The sequence below is a fragment of the Vanacampus margaritifer genome, chromosome 1 (genome assembly GCF_051991255.1).
Source record: "Vanacampus margaritifer isolate UIUO_Vmar chromosome 1, RoL_Vmar_1.0, whole genome shotgun sequence".
NCBI lineage: Eukaryota > Metazoa > Chordata > Actinopteri > Syngnathiformes > Syngnathidae > Vanacampus > Vanacampus margaritifer.
Genome location: NC_135432.1, coordinates 67,588,525 through 67,611,561, shown reverse-complemented (window position 1 = coordinate 67,611,561; position 23,037 = coordinate 67,588,525). Strand labels below are relative to the sequence as shown.

At 44.9% G+C, this 23,037-nt stretch overlaps 1 protein-coding gene across 10 annotated transcripts; it reads right to left on the bottom strand.

The window, feature by feature from the left end:
- Positions 1–125: 125 nt before the first annotated feature.
- On the bottom strand, positions 126–22,949 carry klc1a (kinesin light chain 1a). 10 transcript variants are annotated; one of them, XR_013293931.1, is made up of 16 exons: positions 22,436–22,948; positions 19,008–19,509; positions 17,522–17,600; positions 16,914–17,142; positions 16,066–16,153; positions 14,650–14,751; positions 13,798–13,971; positions 13,610–13,709; positions 12,973–13,025; positions 11,834–11,901; positions 11,652–11,760; positions 10,234–10,395; positions 4,574–4,704; positions 3,279–3,351; positions 1,419–1,624; positions 126–738 (listed from the first exon to the last, which is right to left on the bottom strand). XR_013293931.1 is itself a non-coding variant. In XM_077564381.1 (15 exons), the coding sequence occupies exons 2-15, from the start codon at positions 19,506–19,508 to the stop codon at positions 1,559–1,561; spliced, it is 1,908 nt and encodes a 635-aa protein (XP_077420507.1). In that variant the 5' UTR covers position 19,509; positions 22,436–22,949; the 3' UTR covers positions 126–1,558. The 10 variants fall into 10 exon arrangements, 8 of the variants coding, with proteins under 8 accessions (XP_077420507.1, XP_077420489.1, XP_077420498.1 ...); XR_013293933.1 differs by having other exon boundaries at positions 3,279–4,704; positions 10,261–10,395; positions 22,436–22,946; XM_077564381.1 differs by having other exon boundaries at positions 126–1,624; positions 10,261–10,395; positions 22,436–22,949.
- Positions 22,950–23,037: the final 88 nt, after the last annotated feature.

Sequence of the window (23,037 nt, the reverse complement as noted above, 5' to 3'; positions counted from 1 at the left end):
TTAAAAAGTAAAAACAAACAAATAAACAAACATGTTAGCTACCAGTATTGAGAATTGTTTTACTTTAAAAAGTAACGGGAAATAAATACAGAATTGATCATTGCAGTAAAACAAAACAAAACAAGTATGGGAATTTATTTATTTTTTGAAACACTGAAAAACACATTTAACCTTAAATTAAATACCACATGAATAAACAAAATGCAGACTTCTGACTTGACTTTCCAACCAAGTAACCGCATTGAGTTGTGGAATTGTAACATGTAGTAACTACTAACGTGCGGCAGATGGCGCTGGAAACAACCCAAATTGGAACTTCGCAACAAAGCACACCACTTTAAAAAAAAAAAAATCTTCACTAACAAGACACACTGCATTATAATGTTTATCATGTTTTACACAAACTAGTTGACACTCAAACTTTGCAGTGACAGCTTTCAAACAATATGCACATGTATGGAATTCCTGTCACTGGCAATACATTCATGACATCATCACTGTGCTGCTGCTGCTGTTAATGGTTGTGTTGTCAGTGCATCGACGCCAAAAAGAAAAAAAAAAGACAAAAAAAGACCGATCAACAGTCGCTTGAATTTCACAAATGTTATTATCATGCATAATTCTAATGTCATCAAGTTTTGGGAAATGACAGCAAGTGTTGGGAATGTCGGCGGCTGCCATCGACATTTTGGACATGAACTTCACACAAACAAGCAAAGACAGGATTATTGCACAACCCTGCAAAAGTAGCACAAAAAAAAGGGGTTAGTCTTTTGGTCGCACGTGTTGCTGTGGTACAAGTACAGATAAGGCGGAATATTTACAGGCCAAAGACAACATCAAGTCCAGTTTTGCAAATATTGGCCTGGAATTACACTGCAATTACAATTGCAAAGTAAAAAAAAAAAATTTGTACATTTTCAAAAAAAAAAAATCGCATTAAAATCTGTCATCCAAGTCAGACTTTCTTCCTCGTAAAACAAATCCCACATTTTACACATAAAATTGTAACATTTATCATTTCAACTTTTTTCATCATAAATTACTTTTTTTTGTGAAATGGAGATTTATTTTCTTCTAAAATTTTGACTTGCTGTAAAACGACTTTTTCAAGAAAAATTGTTTCTTTTCATAAAATTCAAAGTTTTTTGCTGAGTGTACACATCCGTTTTCATTTTTTTAAAAACCCACACTTTTTTCATGTATAATTACAGAAAAAGACTTGAAATATTCAGACTTTTTCTTGCTGACTGTTATTTTCGAGCTGCAGGGTTAAAAAAAAATTTCCTTGGACATTTACAACTTTTTTTGGTCATGTACTTTTTACAGGCTACAAGACTGACATGCAAAAATGCTTAAGGAGGCCACATTCCGCCCACCAGGAAGCGTCAAACCCAAATGTAAAAAGTGTTATTTACAAGCAGCAGTCAAGGAAGCGCGGCGGCGAGCGTCAACGCGGCGGCGAGCGTCAGCGCGGCGGCGAGCGTCAGCGCGGCGGCGAGCGTCAGCGCGGCGGCGAGCGTCAGCGCGGCGGCGAGCGTCAGCGCGGCGGCGAGCGTCAGCGCGGCAGGTCGCTGTGGCTGGCGCTCAGGTCGCGACTCTTCCTCAGACCATGATTTCGTTCCTGGATGGCAGCAAAAAAGAGAAATTACTCAAAGGGATCCAAACTTGGTTGAACTGGTCAACTGCCAATGACGGCTACGGCCGTCAACGATCCCTTTGAACTGGGCTGGAAGGGAACGAGTGAAAGGGAACGTTTGAGTCGCTGAGGGCGAGAGTGGGCGAACTTCGCTCGGAGAAAATCTTTCACGCGAATGCCGGTCTCAACGAAGGCAGCCATTGTTGAGCCGCCATTCGGCACCTTTCCGGATCTATTAGTGCAATTCTGGGCTAACTCCCATTTTCGAGATTGATCAAATCATCAGAACATGAATTAGCACAAGAAGATTATATTGACAGAAGTTTACATTTAAAAAACACACACAAAAAAAACAAATGTCTCAAGGGTGTGGGCAACACACCAGTTGCTTATCCTTGACTTCGATGATCGTCGATGATCGTGATCAGGCAATGAAACTCAAAATGGATTTTTTTTTTCTTTCAAAATCGAAAGTGAAATTTTCGAATCCTTTAAAGTTGCGGCCGAAAACATTCAACTGGTCTCGTGCAATGTGACGAAACAAGTTAGCCCACTCTCGTTCTCAGTCGCTCTTGCGATGACAGATGTCACTAAACGAGCTAGTTGCTAATGTTAGCTTGATCACAGCACACCTTTTAAAATGACAGCTTGAAAAAAAGAAAACAAAATTCTAGGATTTGCAACAAAATCCTGATGTCGTCAACGTTAGTTTGATCATAGCACCGTTCCAAGCGATAGTCCGTCAAAAAAACACATTTCACTAATTCAAAAATTCATACTTTTATGAGGAAAAAAATTCTAACCATACAAAAAAGTTTTAAATTTTACTTGGCAAGTTGAGAATTTATGGAAAAAAATGTTTCCACTGTACTTGAAAAAGTCATTTTGAGAAAAAAAAATCATATTTCGTACGAGTTTAAAATATATATATTCATGAAGTCATAAATTTACATTGAAGTTGAATTTTACATTTTTTTACATTTCCATACTTTACAAAAATGTTTTAAAATTTAACATGAAAACGTTAAGATTTCCATATTTTATGAGAATGTCTACAAATTGAAATGAAAAAAAGTCATTTAAAAAATAATTTAAAGGGATACTTGACACATTCAGCCATTTTCAGCAGTAAAAAGTTAATATTTTGTGTAGAGTTCATTTGATAACTTCATTACTTGTCATGTAAACAAATGTTTCCATTTGCTGTCGACTGATGATGACATCACCTGCGCTCAGGAAGTCGGTAACGACCAATCATGTCTCACCTGTTTTCTGGGTTTGGTCAGCAGACTGAGCCATGATTGGTCGTTAGCGCGTAGAAAAATTAGTTTTTAAAGGTATTAATTGTACATGAAAAATGATATATAAGTATTTTTTTTCTTTTTAAAGTCGTAATTTATTTTATTTTTTTTTTTGGGGGGGGGGGGGTTTCAAATTTGAATTTGACCTGAAAATAGTCATGAGTTTACATTTATGAGAAAAACGTTTTATACATGAAAAACAACATTACACAGAGTTTAAAACAAAAACTCAATTTCTCGAGAAGAATGCATTATTCCGACATGAAGTTGCAAAGCTCTTATTTTAAATGAAAACGTGACGATTTGGAAACAAATGGCACTGAACGTTTCGCGCTTACTTGGTAGTTGGGCTCATTAGGCTCCGCCTCCTCGCTCACGTTCAGAACGCCGAGTGAGCTGGCTCGTTTCAAGCTGCGCGCCCCCCACCGGATGGGCGTGGTGTCATGCGGGGGGAGGTTTTAGGGGTGAGGGGGAGAACACGCGTGTCTCGGTTAGTCACACTCAGTTAGTGTCACACGCTCACGTCAACAACTTCGTTCAAGTGTCGTGTTGCATCTTGGGAATGACGACGATGACGACGATGAAGGCAGTGACGTCACGGTCATCGCTTTACACTGGCTGTCATTTTAAAGTCATGAAGCCGTTACCAAAACAAACCTGTTTGGATTATACATGAAAAAGTCGGAATTTTAAGAGAACCTTTTCATAAATTATGAAAAATTTAGATTTTTTGACTTTGAATGATACAAGTCCATTTTGTCTTGTATTTCAAAACAATCCCAAATTCATAAGAAAGCCTTCCGTAATTTTTCATTTTCAAATTCAATTGCTACCTAAAATCGTAATATTACACACAAAAAACGTTTTAACTCTGTAAAGAAAACATTTCAATCACGTGAAATGAGTCAAAGTGGGAAAAAAAAATCATAATAGTTGTAATTTCTTTCACGTAAGACTTAACTATACGTGAGGTCGTAATTTGACTAAGTTTTAACTTCGCATGAAAACAGATGAGATTTTAACTGAAATCACGATTAAGAGTCAAGAAAATCCCAATCTTACGGGGAAATATATTTTCATGATACATGTAAAAAAGTGATTTCAAGCTAAAATAATGATTGTGATGTCATCATCATCGTCATCGTGATGTCATCAACTTTCCACCAACAAGACAGGAAGCAGGAAGTGAAACCAGACCAGAGAGCACATGCGGGTCCACATTCAAGTGCCATTTATTCTTAAATAAAAAATATATATAATGAAACACACACAAAACGAGCCATGCAGCGACAACAGCATGTAACCTTTCGAAAATAAAACCACACATGGAAATAAAAGCCCACAGCAGCCCACAGGAAGCCAACCAGATGCAATAAATATTAGTGAACACCCCCCAAAAAAAGCCATCCAAAATAAAAGCAGGTTTTGTGCAGATTGGCACGACAGCAGCTGCATTTTTCCCCCCTTCTTTTATTTTCTAAGGGCCGTCATGAAAATATGACTTCCTGTACAAGAAACGTAGCAACTCTTTAGCTTTTGGTTAGTGCAGCAGGCGCCCCCTGCAGGCTTGGAGGTCCAGCGAGTCCCTCCTGCTGTCTGAGAGAGCAGACGGGTACGTTTTGGTGATAGTTACCCGGAATTTTTGGTCTCGCCGCCGCCGCTGCCGCTGCCTTTGAGCTTGCGCACCAACTTCTCGCTGCTGCGGCGGAGCGACGCTCGCAGTTTGCTGAAGGAGCCGCTGCGCTTCAGCGCGCCGGAGCCGTCCTGATGTGGGGGAGACAACGCCACCCGCCGGACACAGCATTAGGAACAGGCGCAGTATTCTTCTGCTACGTTACCTTGACGTACAACTTTACAACAAAGGTACACTTTGATTGGCAGCATTTGGCAAACAAAAATGTTTTTTTTCTTTCTTTGTAATTCTTGCATTGGATCTCATCCGGTGGCGTACCTAATGAAGTGATCAGAGGTGTGACAATAAAGACAAGACTTAGCCAATGCTAGTCCTACGGAAGAGGATTAGGGCCAGTCAAGAGAGAAAAAACATTTGGCAAAATTCTGACTTTATTGTGAGAATCCTGCCAAACTTTTTTTTCTCTCTCTCTCTCTCTAATCCTCTTCCGTCGTGCTGTTCTTGTCGCAACTTGTTTTCCACTCGTATTGGTGTTCGTTATGCTAGCTTAGCATGTTAGCATGCTAATTATAGTGGAGCCTGGTATGCTGGAGAATTGCTTACCACTCAAAGAGGAAAACAAGCAAGCAAGTGGGGGTTAACCCAAAACGGGGCATTCATAGTATCCCGCTCAAAAAATCAGCAAAAAAAGTGAATTTGCTCATTGTCATTGCCATGAAAGAAAAAATATTCCAGAAGAAGAAAAAAAAATGGGGGATTGGGTATGAAAAAAAAAAACTTGATTGAGCTGGGAACCAGTTAAAAAATAAATAAAAATGCTACTATAGGATTCTGTGAAAAATGGTTCCCTCCCCACCAACCCCCCAAAAAAAAAATCAGCATATGGTTGAATTTGCAAATTAAGATTCATTCTAATATCCATGAAAGAAATAAGCAAAGGATTATGTATTTAAAAACTTGAATTCAAGGCGGAGTTTCTACAAAAAAATGGGGCTGGTTTGCCCCCTCAAAATAGGGTCAAGAATGATTAGGGGATCAAGTATTAAAAACAAGCAAACAGAGGATCAGCTCCCAAACAAATCAAAAAAAAAGGGAGTAAGTGGGGGATCAGGTCTGGGAAAAGAAAGTGAAACGTGTTAGCATAAGATTGGGTTTGAGGGAATAAGCCAAGGTTATTTGCTGTGAAATACGCGTGATGAGTTCCCCCACCAAAAATCTGCGCATGAATTTTTGAATTCTGAATCTGTCACACTGTTGATCCATTCATCAACTCGATGACAAATATATTTTCAGGATCAATATTTTCTTTACTAATCAATGAAAGGGGAGCGCCAACATGGAAGCCGATGAAGCAATTGCTCAAAAGTCTCTAAACGGACGACATCATCAAAAATATCAATGTTTGTTGTGGTTATTGTGATTATTGGAAAAGAAGAAGAAGGAGGAGAGGAAGACGCGTCAGACACAAAGTTGATGTCAGCCAAGAGTTTGTTTAATTGCAAGTTAAGAAAAATGCACACAAACACACAGCGGGCGAGCACGAGCAGCGCACGATTAGCAAGAGAAGAAGGAGAAGAAGGACGACGTACGACGTACGAGGAGGTTGCAATTCATTCCCTAATCACGATTTAGAGGAGACACAAAGTTCCTCTAAAAACTCCAAGCGTGGCGATTGAGCGGGTCGGGAACGATGAAAGATTGTGACGGCGTCTTTTTCGTCATTCCCGGCTCGAAAATCACCGCGTGGAGAACAACGACACGTACAAGATGGCGGCATGCAAACCGCGTCTCCGTGGCGGACGCGCTAACCGCTATTTACACGCAAGTCAGTTGACATTTTTTCCCGTACTATTTACAGCAAGTGATGAGGAGACAAAATCCCAGCGTCGCCGTCTGGAAAACCTCTGCCAAGGAAAAATGCAAACGCATTTTGTTTTTGGAAATCCACGTTTGAAGGTAATTGCTGAACGGCCTCATTTTAGAAACGTGATTTAACATTTTTTAATAATTAAATATCCAAATCCGGCAGGGTTGTTGTGCGTCAAATGTACAAGATATTCGTTTTGGCTTTTATGGGACTGAAATGTGTTGATTGGTCGTTCCAAATTTGAAACGGGGACAACTTTTATGCGCAACAGTCAAAGCTTATTATTTACGTTGAATAAATATTTCATTCATTTCAAATTAGCTAACCAATTATTACATTAAGGACATAAAAATGTAGATGTATTTTTTCACTTTCACTAATATCTAATCATTTTTATTTATAGCAAATAAACAGATTATTAAAATGGAGAACTGAATTAAAAAAGATGAAACAATTAGACCCCGTGTGGTCTACATCTTTAACACAACTGTTTTGTATGTGAAATTGTAAAAAAAAAAAGATGATTGATGATTTATGTTGGCAAATACGAAGATACGAAGATAGAGGCGGGCCCAAAAAAATCAATAAAGTTTTTAGCTATTAACAACATTTCAACTTTAAAGGTCTTATTGCAGCAATAACGAAATGATTTAATTATTGTCAGGGAAGTTTATTTCCTGACTCGCCTGGCAACAGCTACTTGACCAGGCCGTGGGTGATGAACCACATGCTGCTTCACCTTGCTTAAAGTCAATATTATTGCCAGTTTGTTGTGACCCTTTTTTTAAAACCACGTTTAACTTTAAATGTTCGACATCGTAGTATAGACGAGGTTTATTTCCCACTTTGCAGTTTGACAGAAAGCGTCTTCAACCGTTTAAGTCACGTGACTGTGATGTCATCAATAGGAGACGCTGCGATGTTTCTGGGGTGGATTACAGAGTGCGTCTCGAAAAGAAGAAGAGAAGCGGACGGCAGGTTAACATCGACACGGTTACAAGTTGGATGGTTTCGCCGCTCCGGGTTTAAAACGACCGCACGTTCCTCCCCCAGCAGAGAACGAAGACCAAGCGAGAGCGAGGCGTCGCTGCAAAGCCGGAGGCGTCCATCGCAGGAGACGAGCGTTTACGAGCGTTACGGGTCATCTGGAGGTCGTTAGGCCTGCTGGTCCAAGCGGCGGCGGCGGCGGCGGAGGAGACAGGAAGAGGAAGATGAGGAAGGACAGACAGACAGACAGAAGGGCGGACAGAGAGACGACCAAGAAGAAGAAGTTAGGCAACGTTCTTAACTAGCGCTCCTGTTTGGCTTCTTGGATGCTGTTGAAAGGTCAAAGTGCGCCACGAAAAGACGACATGTGAGCAGCCAGACCGGCCGACCTTGTTCAAGCTGTACAAGGAACATTTTCGAAGCTCGCCGGCTGCTGACATGTTGAGCAAAGCAGGAAGCTTTACGTTAGCATGCAATATGCACACATTGACGTGCACGTACGCACGCACGCACGCACGCACGCACGCACGCACCAAACATGAAGTAGGAGTACAGTACAGAGCCCATGTTGACATAGTGGAGACAAAGACACTTTGAAGTCACCCCATTTGGTGACAAAATGGCTGACAGTGGACGATGCTGATTGGTTGTCAGAGCGGAGGGGGGGGGGGGGGATTGTTATGACAATTGTTGCTATGCAGATCGACATGGCGTTAGTGGCGCGGGGGTGGGAGGGGCAGGAGGAGGGACATGATATCAAGCCACGGTTAGAGCTGCACAAGAAGTTTTTGTTTTTAGGAGTTAGTACGAGACATCTTAGAGAAAAGAGTCCAAAGTGGACCAACGGCGTCCTACGGTAGACTTAAAAACACGACAAGTTACAGTACAGCGTTTGTTGTCGACACACTTGCTAAGAAGCACAAGAAGCATCGAGACCAGGGGTGCTGAAGTCGGGTCCTGGAGAGCCCCTCTCCTATCCCGCCTGTTTTCCACGTTTCCCTCCACTAACACGCCTGATTGACGATCACGATCGTTTTCAGGCTCCTGCAAAGCTCGCTGATGAGCTGATCATATATCAGCCGTGTCGGAGGAGGGAAACATCCAAAACCTGCAGGACTGCGGCCCTCCAGGACCGGACTTTGCCACCTATGATCTAGAACATCATCTACTGTATGCGCATGTTTCCAGCAAGCAGTTGAGAACATCTTGATGCATCTTTTGTATGTGGGCAGGCGGGATGGCGGGAACGTGTCAACTAGGGGTGTCAGGCGATTAACATTTGTAATTGTAATTAATTGCATGACTTCAATAGTTAACTCACGATTAATCGCACATTTCATATCTGTTCTCATTGTACAATAAAATGTACAATAATTCCCCCCCTACGTTTTCTTACGCTTGTTAGCATAAAAGTGGGAAACAAATGTTAAACTAATAGAAATATGGTTGCATCTTTTAGTCATTGATACAGTCATTTCATAATTCATAAATTTGAGTTTAAATTAAAAAGATGTACTGTACTGCAAAAAAAAACAAGCGTGATAATGATTTGTGTTGAGGTCATTTTTCTGCCACTAGATGGCATAATTGCATTTGTAAGACGGTGACAGCTCAGTGCAGCTCATCTTTAACATGAAGTGACTTGAGAAATTCTGCACATTTTTAAAATTGTAAAATAAAGCTTGATTTGCCTCCACAAATATAACATTAGGATCGAATTCATTACGGCTAAATTTGTTTGTCTGCGGCTTTCCAAGTTAGGGCCGGTCATTAATCGCGCCCAAAAAAAAAAAAAAAAAAGAGTGACGTAAAAGGACTTCAAATTAATTGGAAATCGATGCACTCATTTTGACACCCCTAATTGACAACAAAAAGGTGCCGAGAAGATGCAGAAACGTGAACACGGGGCAGACTGAAGGGAACCAAAGCGCACTGCTTGGTGGAACTTTGCAGCGGTACCTTGACTTACAACTTTCAATTTATTCCGCAACGATATTAACTTCCATCCATCCATTTTCTTTAACTCTTTGACTGCCAAAAACGTTAAATAACGTTTAGTAAAATCCTATGGAGGAGTGCCAAAGACGTTAAAAGACGTTTGTTTCAAAACAGAGGTGAAACTAACCATTTTCTATTGTGGATTACTGAAAAACGGAATAAGGTAGAAACAAACTTTTTTTTCTGATGAAAGATGAGAGTCCAATCTTTCATTTGGTAGTATGTTTGTTTCCATAGTCCAAACACATCATTTTCTGTGGACCTTGAAAGATCAGTCAAAAATGCTTAAATCGGCTGGCACCCACGGCATCCCTTTTCTGAAAACGTCTGGCAGTCAAAGAGTTAAGGGGGGTGCTGGAGCCCATCCCAGCTGGCTTCGGGCAGTGGGCGGGGGGCGGGGGGCGGGGCCCACCCCGAACGGGTTGCCAGCCAATCGCGGGGCACACACAGACGAACAACCACACTCACAATCACGCCTACGGACAATTTGGAGCGTTCAATGAACCTGCCTGGAATGTGGGCGGAAACCGGAGAACCCGGAGCAAACCCACGCAAGCACGCGGAGAACATGCAAACGTTCTCTTTTACGGCAAATGAATATGGCTTGAAATATGTGTTGTTGGCCTCCTTGACTACGAATGACGGTTTTGTTTTTTTTTTGTTTTGTGCGCTTTATCCGCAGCAAAGTCGCATCGTTGTAAGTCGAGGTAGCGCCGAGTCGTCTACTGCGGCTCCCTGGCGGTCAATCAACAACGAGCATCGAGTATCAGCGCAGCGTGTATCGGCGAGGGCTGTGTACTGCACTTACCCCGTTCCACTCCACGCTCATACTCACTTCCTCGCCGCCGTCGGGGCCGCTCTCGTACTTGACCGTGTCGGAGGTCAAGCTCTCGCGGCTGCGCTGCTTCTCGCGAGCTTCGGGCTCGCCGAGCACGTCGGCCACGCGCTGCTTGTGGGCCGTGTCCAGACCCTCCGTCGGGGAAAAAAAAAAAAAAACATTCCACGTCTAAGTCAAGGGGGTCATTTTGTGGCCGTGAAAAAAGTTGCCACAATATGTGTTTTGATGCTTTGACGACTAACTCTTTGACTGCCAAAAACGTTAAATAACGTTTAGTAAAATCCTATGGAGGACTGCCAAAGACGTTAAAATACGTTTTTTCAAAACACAGGTGAAATTAACCATTTTTTATTGTTGATTACTGAAAAACGGAATAAGGTAGAAACAAACTTTTTTTTTCTGATGAAAGATGAGAGTCCAATCCTTCATGGTAGTATGTGTGTTTCCATAGTCCAAACACATAATTTTCTGTGGACCTTGAAAGATCAGTCAAAAATGCTTAAATCGGCTGGCACCCACGGCATCCCTTTTCTGAAAATGTCTGGCAGTCAAAGAGTTAATTGTGAATAAAATATTTTGTCCTCGGGTGGAAACATGAACCAAACGCAGATTTAGATCATCAAAGCCAAATACCGATTTTACTATTTCAACGAGAGTGTTTATTTTTACGTGGCACGACAGTCATTTGTGGCGCACCACAAATTGGGCCTACGGTCGCATGCCCTTATATGGACAACAGGAGGAAGTTGCTGATGCTAACTAGGCTAAGTGCAATTTCTGCAAAAATTGCGTAGGAATGCTGAAAGTTGTGAAAATGACAAAGTATTAATTGTAGTCGACATTAAAGTCTGCGCTTTCCCAACCTAAATATTTCACTGACGCAAACAACAGCGATGACATCATCATCATCCCAAACACTTGATCAAAGTTCGTAGAGCGACAAATGCTGCAAAAATGATTACTTGTGATGTAAATCTTCTTCTCAAGTCACTTGACCCGTTTGGCCAATTAGCGAAACTCTGCACTGGTGGATTCATGTTCTTGTTCTTCCAAATTTGCAATCCGACTCATAATTTGATTGTTGACGCAACGATTTTCACTCAGAATTGTCGAAACAAAGTTGCCGACTTTCAGTTTTGCGGCAACCGAATCAACGCAAAGAAATGTTCAGATTTGTTCTCAAGCTATTTTCAACACTTTTTAGTCTGCTTCAAAAATAACGTCAAGACAGCCCACGACGACCAATTGGAGTCAATAAAGTGAAATTGACCCTATTTGGACACGCAAGCGACATTTTGGAGGCCATTTTTCTTGCGCGCAGCTTTTGAAGACTTGCGCTCCTTCGATCTGCGCGCACGCCAGCGAGCGAGCGTCCGTGCGGCCGTCACCTGCTTCCTGGAGCGCATGGCGGCCTCCTCCAGGGTCTCGGCCGCCTCGAACTTGCCCTGCCGCTTGTAGAGCGCCCCCAGGTTCTTCAGGGTGGTGGTGACGGTGGGGCTGCGCAACGCAACACAACGCAACACGTTTGCACGTTTCACGCCTCCTCGTGTCGCTCTCGAAAAAGACTTACCTGTCAACTTTGCAGGCTTTGTACCATCCGCCGTACTCTCCGAAAGGCGAGCCGTCCTTTGGCTTGCCCTGACAAAACAAAGACATCCGATTGAGTTGGTTTCAATCGGCCGACCTCATTTTCTTTAAAACTCCAAATTCAGAGAAATCGTATTCAAATGAGTTGTACAATTTTGATTTGATTGATTGTGTTGTTTTTTTTTTAAATCTCTGCACGCGACTTGGTTGAGGTCCTCAACTTCAAAAGCACTTTAAGCTGGAAATGAACCAACGACCAAATTGGAAGTTAAGCGACGCTGGTGGGATTACGGCGGCCTCGGCAATAACGAAGCGTTGAGGCTTCATCGCGGCGGCGGCGGCGGCTAATCCGCTAACTCGAGACGGTGCCTTCTTACTGCAGCTTTTCCATACGACTTAGTCAATGTGCGGCAACACTGGTTACCATGGCAACTGTAGCCATTTCAACATCAGTTGAGTCGAGTCGGAAACGCAGCACCGCCATCAGCAAGCAACCAAGTGGACGACGCAATCGGAGAGCACAAATCCAATCCTCTTCACGGAGGATAAAGAATAGATTGCTGGTCGTCATGGCAAGAAAAAGCATATTCAGTATTGGCCCAGCAGACGAGGGTATGTGGGTCCTGCTTGAGACATGGCGGCCCTACGTGGCAGTGGGGTGGGGGGTGATGCTGAAGTGCTGCTTCCACCAGTGAAAATACAACCCAAACTTTTCTTCCTTCACAGGCGCTTGCTTCTTTTTGGTCCAACTAAGGGCAAGTAGTAGCCTGCTTGAAATGAGAGATGTGATTGGCAATGGGACAATGATAGTGTTGAGGGTCCGGGGGGGGGAGTTTTGGCTCATTTGCATGAGAAAGGACCCACCCCCTCAAAACACACACAAGTTGAACAATAAATGTAAAATTAAATTTTGTTGAATTGTCTGATGTGTGATTTTTAAACGGCGGCTGTTTTTCAAATGCTCTACAAAAAAAAAAAACGACTGTATTGAATTGAAACAAAAAAGGACGACATCTCGTCTAATTTCTTTCATGGAAAAAATTCCTTTTTTGCACATTTGTGTGATTCTCCCAAAGAGACAAGCTTTGCGATTCTAGCACAAATGTACGAACATTTGCTCACCTTGCTTTGCTCCTCCCGCTCCTCGGCGTGCATCCAAATGGGTTTGTTCTCGCCTGCGGTGGAAACAAGAACAGCATTTGTGGACACAAGCGTGTGTGTGTGTGTGTGCGCGCTTTTACACATCGTGGGGCCCATACACGCGTGTTTTGCCAGGTTTAGCTACCATTGTGGGGACCGACTTGAAATTGTGGGGACGTTTGGGTGGTCCCCACAAGTTCAGACCTCTTTTTGAGGGTCACGACTTGGTTTTAGAGTTTAGGTTCCAATTGGGTTAGGGTTGAGGTTAGGGTAAGGAATGGGGGGGGGGGGGGGCAACCATTTTGGATGCTTGGGGTTAGGGGGAGGGGCTAGGACAGGGGTGGGCACACTCGGTCCTCGGGGGCCGGAGTCCTGCAAGTTTTGGATGTTTCCCTTCTCCAACACATCTGATAAATGATCAGCTCATCCGCAAGATAATATTGATTGGAATCAGCTGCGTTGGAGGAGGGAAACATCCAAAACCTGCAGGACTCCGGCCCCCCGAGGACCGAGTTTGCCCACTACTGGGCTAGGAAATGCATCATGTCAATGAGAAGTCCCCACGATGATACAGAGACAAATTGTGTGTGTGTGCGGTCAAGACCGGTGCACGCCGTACCATCAACAGAACCAAACTCCCTCTCGTGGGCCCGTGTGAGGATTTCTTTGTAGAGCGTCTCGGCCTGCTTGAACTTGCCCTGCTTGAGGTAACAGGAGGCCTGGTGGAGGAAAAGTTGACAGCGCTGTCACAACGTGGACATTCCAAAACCGTTTTGTTTGTTTTTTGTCCAATGCTGCGCTCCTCACCAGGTTGTTCTTGGTTTTGGCCACGTTGGGGTCGTCGGGCCCCAGTTTGGTCTGGTAGATCTCCAGCGCTCGCATGTAGTAATATTCCACCTCCTCGTACTTGCCCTGGTTCTGGCACAGCAGGGCCAAGTTGTTGAGCTGCTTGGCCACGTCCGGGTGGTCCTTGCCCAGCACCTGCAGCGCGACGACAGCAGAAGCGGAGGCGGCGGCCATTTTGTTTACGCTTGACTTCCTGTGTTTTAAGCCACCCAGTTGAATGTTTTTTTTTTTTGTTTTTTTTTACGCATCTCAATTATCATGGCGATTGTTTTATTATGTTATCTTAAGATATATTACTGTGACTTATTGAGGACTTTTGTCCGGGCCCATGTATATGTGTTTGGATTATTTATTATTAGGGATAGACTGATTGAGGCGCCGATATCAGGCATTTTGATAAATATCGATATCGGCTTTTTTTACTAAATCTGACTAAAGCTAAAACATTTCAATCTGAGGGAACTATTTATTTACATTTTCAGTTAACGTGATAAGAGATGCTGCTGACCCGGGGAATCCTCTGAACCTTTTGTTTTTGTTCAACACTAAAACAAAGAGATGTGAAAGTTTAAGATTTCAAGATTCTTAAAATTTGGGGGAAAAAAAACTGAGCTATGGTTTTTACTTCTTTAAGTTTCCATGTACCTTTTTTTTTTTTACTGATAACCTTGGGAGCTCCGTGAACACTTTAAAAGGAAGCATATTGTCTAAAATGGTATTTATATATAAATAAATAAATAAATAAATAAGTATCTATCTCAATAACACATCGATTGTGTTGTGAATGAAAACGAAGACGTGTTTCCATCTGACCTTCTCTCGTATCTCCAGCGCTCGCTTGCACAGCGGTTCCGCCTCTTTGTACTTGCCCCTCTTGCCGTACAGCACGGCCAGGTTGTTGAGCGTGGCGGCGACCTGGCGGGGGACGAGACGAACCTTTGGTCAACCTCGAAACCAACGCGGGCCTCAAATCATTTTCGCGCCGACAAACGTCGACGTCTGGTCTGAAAACCGAACGCGCTCGGGAAAAGGAAGTCATCGAGTGCGGCCTCGTCGTTTGATCACGTTTGGCGGCGAAAGTCATTAGGACCCTCGAGGTCGTCAGAGGCCAGGACAGGCGAGGGCAGGGTGGGAAGAAGAAAAAGGAAGAAGGGTGAACTCGTTGGGTTGTTGTTGTTTTTTTTAAAAAGGGGACATAAAGAAAATGTGACTTTTTCATCATTTTTGTTGTCTGTACTGTTTAAACTGTCGCATGCGGAGTAAAGTGTGAAAAGTGTCGTCGTTTATGAAGTGCTGCCTCCGTCAGTGAAAATGCTTGCATGATGTATGAGGCGTTTGTTTGTTTTCCGCCACTTGCTCTGTGCTCAACTTTTTGCAACTCTTTCTTGTTCCTTGGGTTATTTTGACCAAAGCATGTGACAGGATGATTTGAAATTGCGGGAGAAAAAAGTGCCCCGTGTAAGAATTTGAATGATGCAAGTTGTATTTGCGGAAAAGAGTGAGGAGGAAATGCTGATTTTTTTGTGGCAATCACTTTGAGATGGAAAGTAAAAACAGTGATGGGGGGGGGGGGGGCAAACCTCACGAAATGTTGATCGCTGAAGATTCACACCTGAAGGAGTTAACACAGTTCGTTTTTTTCTTTTTCTTTCTTCATTCCGTGCGTGACTTTATCACCATCTTGTGTCAAAAGTGTTAAAATACCGACACAAAAAACGTGTAACAACCTTGGAAGAATTAAAAACTGCCATTGAGAAGAAAAAACACAGTAATGGCCGTGTTTGTTGTCTGCGAGGGAGCCGGCGAAAATCAATGTTATCGATCTTAAAGCGAGCGTGCACGTGCTCGTGCACGTGTCCGGGTTCTCTACCCGCCTAATTGCATACACAGATAAAAAGAAAGAAAGGTCAGGGTGATGACAGGCCGCGTCAACAAGGCCAATGACTCAGCCGGCCTCCAAAAATGAGTCCAATAAGAAGTTAGCTACAGCAAATAGGAAAGTAGCCCGTTAGCTTAGCTTAGCTTTAAGATTTCTTCATCATTCATTTTAAATGAACCATTTTTTTGTATTTGAAGGCCGGCCCGGTCCCTAAGCAATACAAAATCATTTGTTCCCCCCGATTGCCGTTCATTAGCAGAACACAAAAGAAATGCCGAACTTGGACATCCTGGACGAGGACACGTCGATGTCGGCAGCATTGAAAGTGTGTTTTTCAAGGACGAACTCACGGCAGGGTGGTCCCGGCCCAGCGTCTTCTCCCTGATGGCCAGCGCGTCGTTCAGCAGGTTGGCCGCCTCCTTGTACTTGTTCTGATCTCTGTCAAACGCGCACGCACACACAAACAGGACGAAAGCGCGTGAAGGCCCGATGGCAACGTCCACGACGGCCGTTACGGCGCTTTCCCGCACGCGGTTCCCACACGCAAGCGAAAGACGGGCAGATTGTTCTACGCGGAAGATTTGTGGCGGGAGATAAAAAGCAGAAGAACTCGTTAAAATAGTTTTCCAGCAGGTTTGGGAGGTTCTTTTGTTTGGGGCGGACAGCGGCGACATTGCCGGCGTACCGTAAATCGTCGGACTTGCCGGCCGGGTTCCACAAGGACCTTTGCGGTCGTCTAGCAGCCGCTAGACGGCTTTTGCGATGCTACAGCGGCAATTACAACGAGGCTGCGAGAAATATCATCCCGCCATCTGCTTTTTCATCCGTTGCCTAAAATTGGTCATTTAAAATGCATTTATTTACTTTTCAAAAACAATTAAATATTCATTGAATCTGAATCATTTATTGACCTCTTTAAATAATTGGTTAAGTTTTTTTGTATTTATATTTCATTGGCTATAATTAATAAGTTACATTAGAATAAATTATCAATGTATTATTAAAATATACATTTTCTATATATTTATTTATAATTCTGCGTTTAAATAAAATGTTTCACTATGATTGAATTACTATTTTGTTAAAATGAACTATTTTCGGTTAACTGCCCATTTTAAATATCAAACGGGGTCCTTCAGCCAAAAGTGGGAATTTCTGGTGTCCCATTCGCAGTAGTAGCGGCGGCCATTTTGTCGACCTGTAAACGAGGGCCAGGATGTTGAGCATGGTGGCCACGTCGGGGTGGTCGTGTCCCGACGTCTTCTCCAGGTCCTCCAGGGCCTGCTTGCACAGCGGCACGGCCACCTCGTAGCGACCCTGCGAGGCGTACTGGATCACCAGGTTGTGGAGCGTCCGCAGGCGCGCCGGGATCTCGTAGCCGCCTTGCTGGGCGGCCGCCGCCGCCGCGCTGCCGTGGGCCGGCTGGACTGCGAAGACCACGGACGACAAGGGTGAACGTTGACAAAATTCACCACAACGACCGGGATACGCCCTGGACGGGTCGCTAGACAATATTTTAGATTTATATATATATATATATATATATATATATATTTTTTTTTTTTCAAAAAGTCTTCAATGTCTTCGTGCTGAGACTTTTGTGTATCTGAAATGATTTCTGATCTACAAACTTAAAAAGGAATCCTGGGTGACCCCAAATAACTGAGGAGAGCGCCGTTAGCCGTTAGCCGTCTCGCTATTGACCGCCGCTGTGGTGATGCTTCGTTCACTAAAATTTAGGATGCCCTAAAGTTGTGCTCGGACGTCAGAGGTTCGAAAGTTGACAAAATCATAAAGCGTACTTACTGCCTTGCGCTTGGTCGTCCTGATCATCCGGGAAGAGATCATCCAGGGTCTCCTTGCTCGAGTCCAAGTCTTTTTCCTCCTGAAGAAGAAAGTGCGCAAATAAATTCTTAGATCGCCAATGAAAAAGTCCACTCAAAATTCAGGAATGCGTGAATGATTGCAAACTGACTTTGGAATCATTTGTCATTCCTGCTCACAATACTGGGTTTGTTCTACAGAGAATTATACATACTGTCATTTCTGGACTATAAGGCGCACCCGACTGTAAGCCGCAGGTGTTTTAATGTTCCCGCTTTCTTTTCCATAATTGTCTCGCTCTGGTTCCGTCTCTCTCACTGTATTTGGGTGTCACTTGGTTTCTTTTGCTCTGCCTGACGCTCTTGCGCTTCCTTTAAAGTGCGCCCCCTTGTGATCGGATGATAAGCCGCACCTTTGTATTAGACGCAGGGGCGAATGCAAGTGGAAAAAAAAGTAGCATCTTATATAGTCCAGAAATGACTGTACTTGCAATGAAAAATGGTTTTGAAACACTTGATGATGTCATCACTGGCATGAATACAACACAGCACATCAACGCCGTTAATTCTGTAAATATGAAAAAAAATAAGCAATCATAGTAAAGTCCTATTGTTTTACGAATGAGTGTAATTTACAAAATGAATACAAATCGGTCAGAGGGTTTAGAATCGGATAATCTATCTATCAATGAATCGTTCCAAACGGCTCGCTGCCGTCGCACAAAATCGTTTTACACGAAGCGATGCGGTTGGGAAAACGATCACGCGAAGTTTGGAGGCAGAGATTTTGCTTCAATCTGAAATTATTTGAGTTATTGGATGAATCGTTTCTGCCCTGCACATATTTACACAGCATTACAAAATGACCAATATTTGGCCCGGTCCTTAAATATTGGGGACAATTGGCGTCTTTTTGGGTCTGAAGACAACCTTCATGGATTTGAAATGAGACAAGATACGATTTCATTTGAAGGTATTGACATCCAAATTTGTGTATTCTTAAGGCATCAAACGTCATGGGACGAATTAACGATCGCTATTTTTCTTCTTTGCAGTCTGAAGTGTGGAACGTATGAAAGACATCAGCAGATGCTGGACTTCATCCCTGGCAACCGTCTTCACGTCCTGCTTGTTGACGTTTGGGGCCTTTTTGCTGCAGTTTTGTCTTTAGCAAAAAAAAAAAACCTCTTTGGTTGCTTTTGCATGATTCTTCAGGCCCTGTCAAGCGCTGCCTAATGAGTTCTGGAGATTCTGGCTGAATATTATGGAGGACCAAAACTGCCAAAATAAATCATAAACGTTCCCCTGACTTGGATGAAAATAAAATAAACGTTGCCAATCTGCATCCAAAGTACATTTCAAATCAATCGTGGCGCCGTTAAAAGCGGCAAAAAGTCGAGAACGGCAATATTGACGGCGCTGATTGAAGGCCGCCGCCTACGGGCCGGTCGAACCGTCGCGGGACTCACCGCGGGCGACAGGTCGTGGTCGTACTTCTTGAGCTGGTTCATGAACTCCAGGTGCTTCTTCTCCTCCTCCAGCTGCGCGACGCTCTGCTCGCTCTTCTGCAGCTTCTGCTGCGTGCCGGCCAGCTCGTCCCGCAGCCACTGGTTCTCCTGGCACAGGCGGCGCACCTGAGCCCGCAGCTTCTGCTTCTCCGACTCCACCGAGCTCAGGTGGGCCGACAGCGCCATCATCACCTGGGCCTCGCTCAGCCCCAGCTCCAGCATCTCCAGCGACTTGCGGATCATGTGCGACTTCTCCTCCACCAGCACGCCGCCCTCCTCGTCCCGCTTCAGGCAGCGCAGCGTCCCCAGCAGGCCGTCCAGGATGGCGTGATGCTCCTGCTTGAGCGCGTCCAGGCCTTGGATCACCTGCTTGGTCCGCGAGATGATCTCGTCCTGGGACAGCTTCTCGCCGGGCTCCTCCTCGGCCTTCGCGCGCACCATGCTGGACATGTCCTCACGCATCCTGAAAGCGACAATCATAGAAGCAGGCGTGATGCGGGCGCCCGTGTCGCCGTGACGCATCAAGGGACATCAGACGGCGATGAAAGCGGCGAGAGCCGGGAGGGATTTCGCCGCGTTTACGGATTGGAGCTTCGTCGCGCTTCAACGCGGAAACTTGGGATCTGGACTTTTTCAACTTTCTTGGATGAGGTTGGCAAACGTTCAAGGTGAGTCAACGAGCTGCTCGCTTCACTTCTGACGGTTTTCAACATTTGAAGCTTAAGAGCACATTTTCTGCAAGTCCGCATCAGCCTTTTGTACTGTGAAGGTCACGCATTTTTTTAATTCCTGTTGCAAAGAAGAAATGCTTCTTCCGTATGTCACTGGCTCCGTGCACACTTAAGGACTGAACAGTTTTCCATTTCCGTCCCCCTAGAGAGGACGGAAACCCAAACAAAACAGCAGGCAAACATTTCCCTCACTGGTTTGATTAAGAACATCTAAGCAGAGGTCTCAAGTTCAGGTCCAGAAAGCCAAAATCCTGCCACATTTGGGCTCGTCTGCTTCTTTCTACTCAACTGGCAGGTAAGAGCTGGTTTATCTACTGGAAGCCGAACAGTTCTGACTTTCTGGACCAGGATTTGATACTGTGACCCAGCATAGAAAAATGAGTCCGACAGGCAGATTCCAAGCTATGAGGCAATAACGACTCAGCAGGTCAAACAAACCGGCTACGACAAGTTGTAAGCAAATTAAACTACTCTGCATCACCAAATGCAAAATGAAAATCCGCAGCAATAAACCGCCTTCAAGCAGCTCCGGCCGTAGACAGAACGAGTCGTGTCGCCGAGTCGTGTCGCGCTCCATGCTGGCTTTGTATCAATTTCACACCCTCCAAAAGAGGATTATGAGTGAGCTGCCGCATAAAATGTCTGCAGGCTTCAACACCGCAAAGCTTCCCAAACGCATTCGCGACTGCGGCGCGGAAACACGGATTCAGGATCGGTCCGGTCACTCGCCACCTCCGTGACAACACGGAGCACAGCCAGGCCACGAACCTGCCGTCGGAAACATTTCACATTCGTTAACTCTTTGACTGCCAAAAACGTTAAATAACGTTTAGTAAAATCCTATGGAGGAGTGCCAAAGACGTTAAAAGACGTTTGTTTCAAAACAGAGGTGAAACTAACCATTTTCTATTGTTGATTACTGAAAAACGGAATAAGGTAGAAACAAACTTTTTTTTTCTGATGAAAGATGAGAGTCCAATCTTTTTTTGGTAGTATGTGTGTTTCCATAGTCCAAACACATAATTTTCTATGGACCTTGAAAGATCAGTCAAAATGCTTAAAATCGGCTGGCACCCACGGCATCCCTTTTCTGAAAACGTCTGGCAGTCAAAGAGTTAACAAGTGTGCGGAGAAAACACTTTAGAGTGCCGGCAGAAGAATGGGACGGTCGAAAAGGGGGGGGGGGCAGCATCCAGCCTGCAGCGAGTCAGCTGACTGGCGAGCAGGAAGACGACCATGTGGACTGCGTGACGTGCAGATCCAACTAAAAAAGTACAACAAGAGGCAACCAGAACATTTGATGGACTGCATTTACTTAAATCACCCACGAGTGGCTTTAATGCAAATATTCTTCACAAGATCAAATGTATTAACCAGACGTAATTCTATGAGATGTTAACATACAAACAATGATGCCAACGATTGCCAATCCTGAAGGAACGCCAACGTCTTGAAATGTAAACAACGGCTTCGAAGAGGAGCACCCTGGCAAGTGATGAAAGGTGTGGATTTCATTTCCAGTTTGATCCAGGAAGAAGAGGAAGTGCGAGCGCGAGGCGGAGGAGGAAGTCTCCGTCAGCTGCCGTGCGCCGAGTCTCATCGGTAATCACGGCTGGGATTCGCTTAAAATGCAGGGAAAAAGTCCCGCCACGAGTTCCCGAAGCTCGCAGCTCTTCTGTAGCGCGTTCGCAAGAGCCTCATTGAAGATCACGAGATGTCGAAACTTTGGAGACACGTTGTAGCAAAAAAGGCCCCCGGCTTCATATGACGCCTCGCTCCGGCTGCAGTTGAGTCCGCCAACGCTCCAGGCCAGAATACCAGTAAATAATGTCCCGTTTGTCCCAGAAGTGGCGCTTGAAGTCTCGTGTTCAGAACACCGCGTACTTCTTCAACAATCGACTGCAAGCTTTCACTTCCACATCTCGCAGAGACAGGAAGTGCGGAAACGGTTCTTACAAGAACCACAGTTGTCCGCGCTGATTGTTCGAGGACAGTCAGTAGCGGCTGTTCACTTTGTTTACAAACACAATCACAACAACCAGCAGTTAGCAGGACGATTATGGCTTTGAATACGTCCCACCAGAAGCTGCATTTGAATGGGTTCAATTGACAGCCCAGTAGACAACAACCAAGATGATCCAACGGAGGAGAAGGTGGTAGTCGGGAAGCCTGCTGGTTGTCGAACCTAAACGTCATCCTCATCCTCATCTTCATCCTCATCCCAGCTGTGGGTCCCACCACACTGGCGTTCACTGTGTCCCAACACAAGAAGCTTTCAAGAAGCTCCACCCGCGCGGAATGCCAATCGCGGCCAGGCGCTCGGGACGCCGCATCGAACCCTGGCCGGCTGACAGGCTTCTGTTCTTGCCCTCATCGCCTCACACGCACACGGTCCAACCTGAAGAACCAGTTAGCCCGAATACAATGTTCTTGACTCACAGGAAACACAAGCCTTCCACTTTCACCCGAGCAAATCCTGCAATTAGATCACATCAGCCCAAGCACAGAGGATTTCTTTCTCTGAAAATGAAAATCATTGGAATACTTACAAGAGGTACAGTTGATCATGACGACACGTAAATAATGCACCACAATGAGTTTATTGACCTCATTCAGGAGCGAAAGCGCGTTGCAGGAATTAGACCGAGCCCGCCTTACCGTTCTTTTAGGACATCCGTTGCCAATGCAGCCAAATTGTGCCTTCGCCTCGCCTTGGATTCAAAACAAGCGCGATGAGGCGCCGATGGAAGGTGAATTCCCAACAAAAGAGTGTCCCGCCCTCCCGCGGCAGGGGTGGGATCCGTTCGGCCGACAGACGCCGGAGAGGCTAGCTCACATGCTAGCTAGCGTTAGCTGTCAAAAGTCCTGGCTTTAGACGGAGCCGCTCGTGACGGGAGACGCCTGCTCTCCCGGGACTTCCATGAGTCGAAGCGGGCAAAGGAAACGACACGACGACCGCCGCGGAAGAAGTTGACGGCTCGCCGCTCAGGTGACTGACTGTCACTGACCGACCGACAGACCGAGTGACTGGCTGGGTGCTGGTTAGGGGCGTGAAATGGCGCCTCCTCCCACGGCTCCTGGGCAATGACGTCACCCCGTCAAGATTACAAGGGAAGTCGAGGGGAGGGAGGGGAGCTGAGGTGAGGTAAGAGAGTGCGCGCCCCCGTTGTCATCGCCGAACGAAAGCGCGCTCCCGTGGACATCAGACGTGTTTTCCAGTTCTTATCAGAGGGAAGCTGTTGCTAGGAGACAACGCTTGT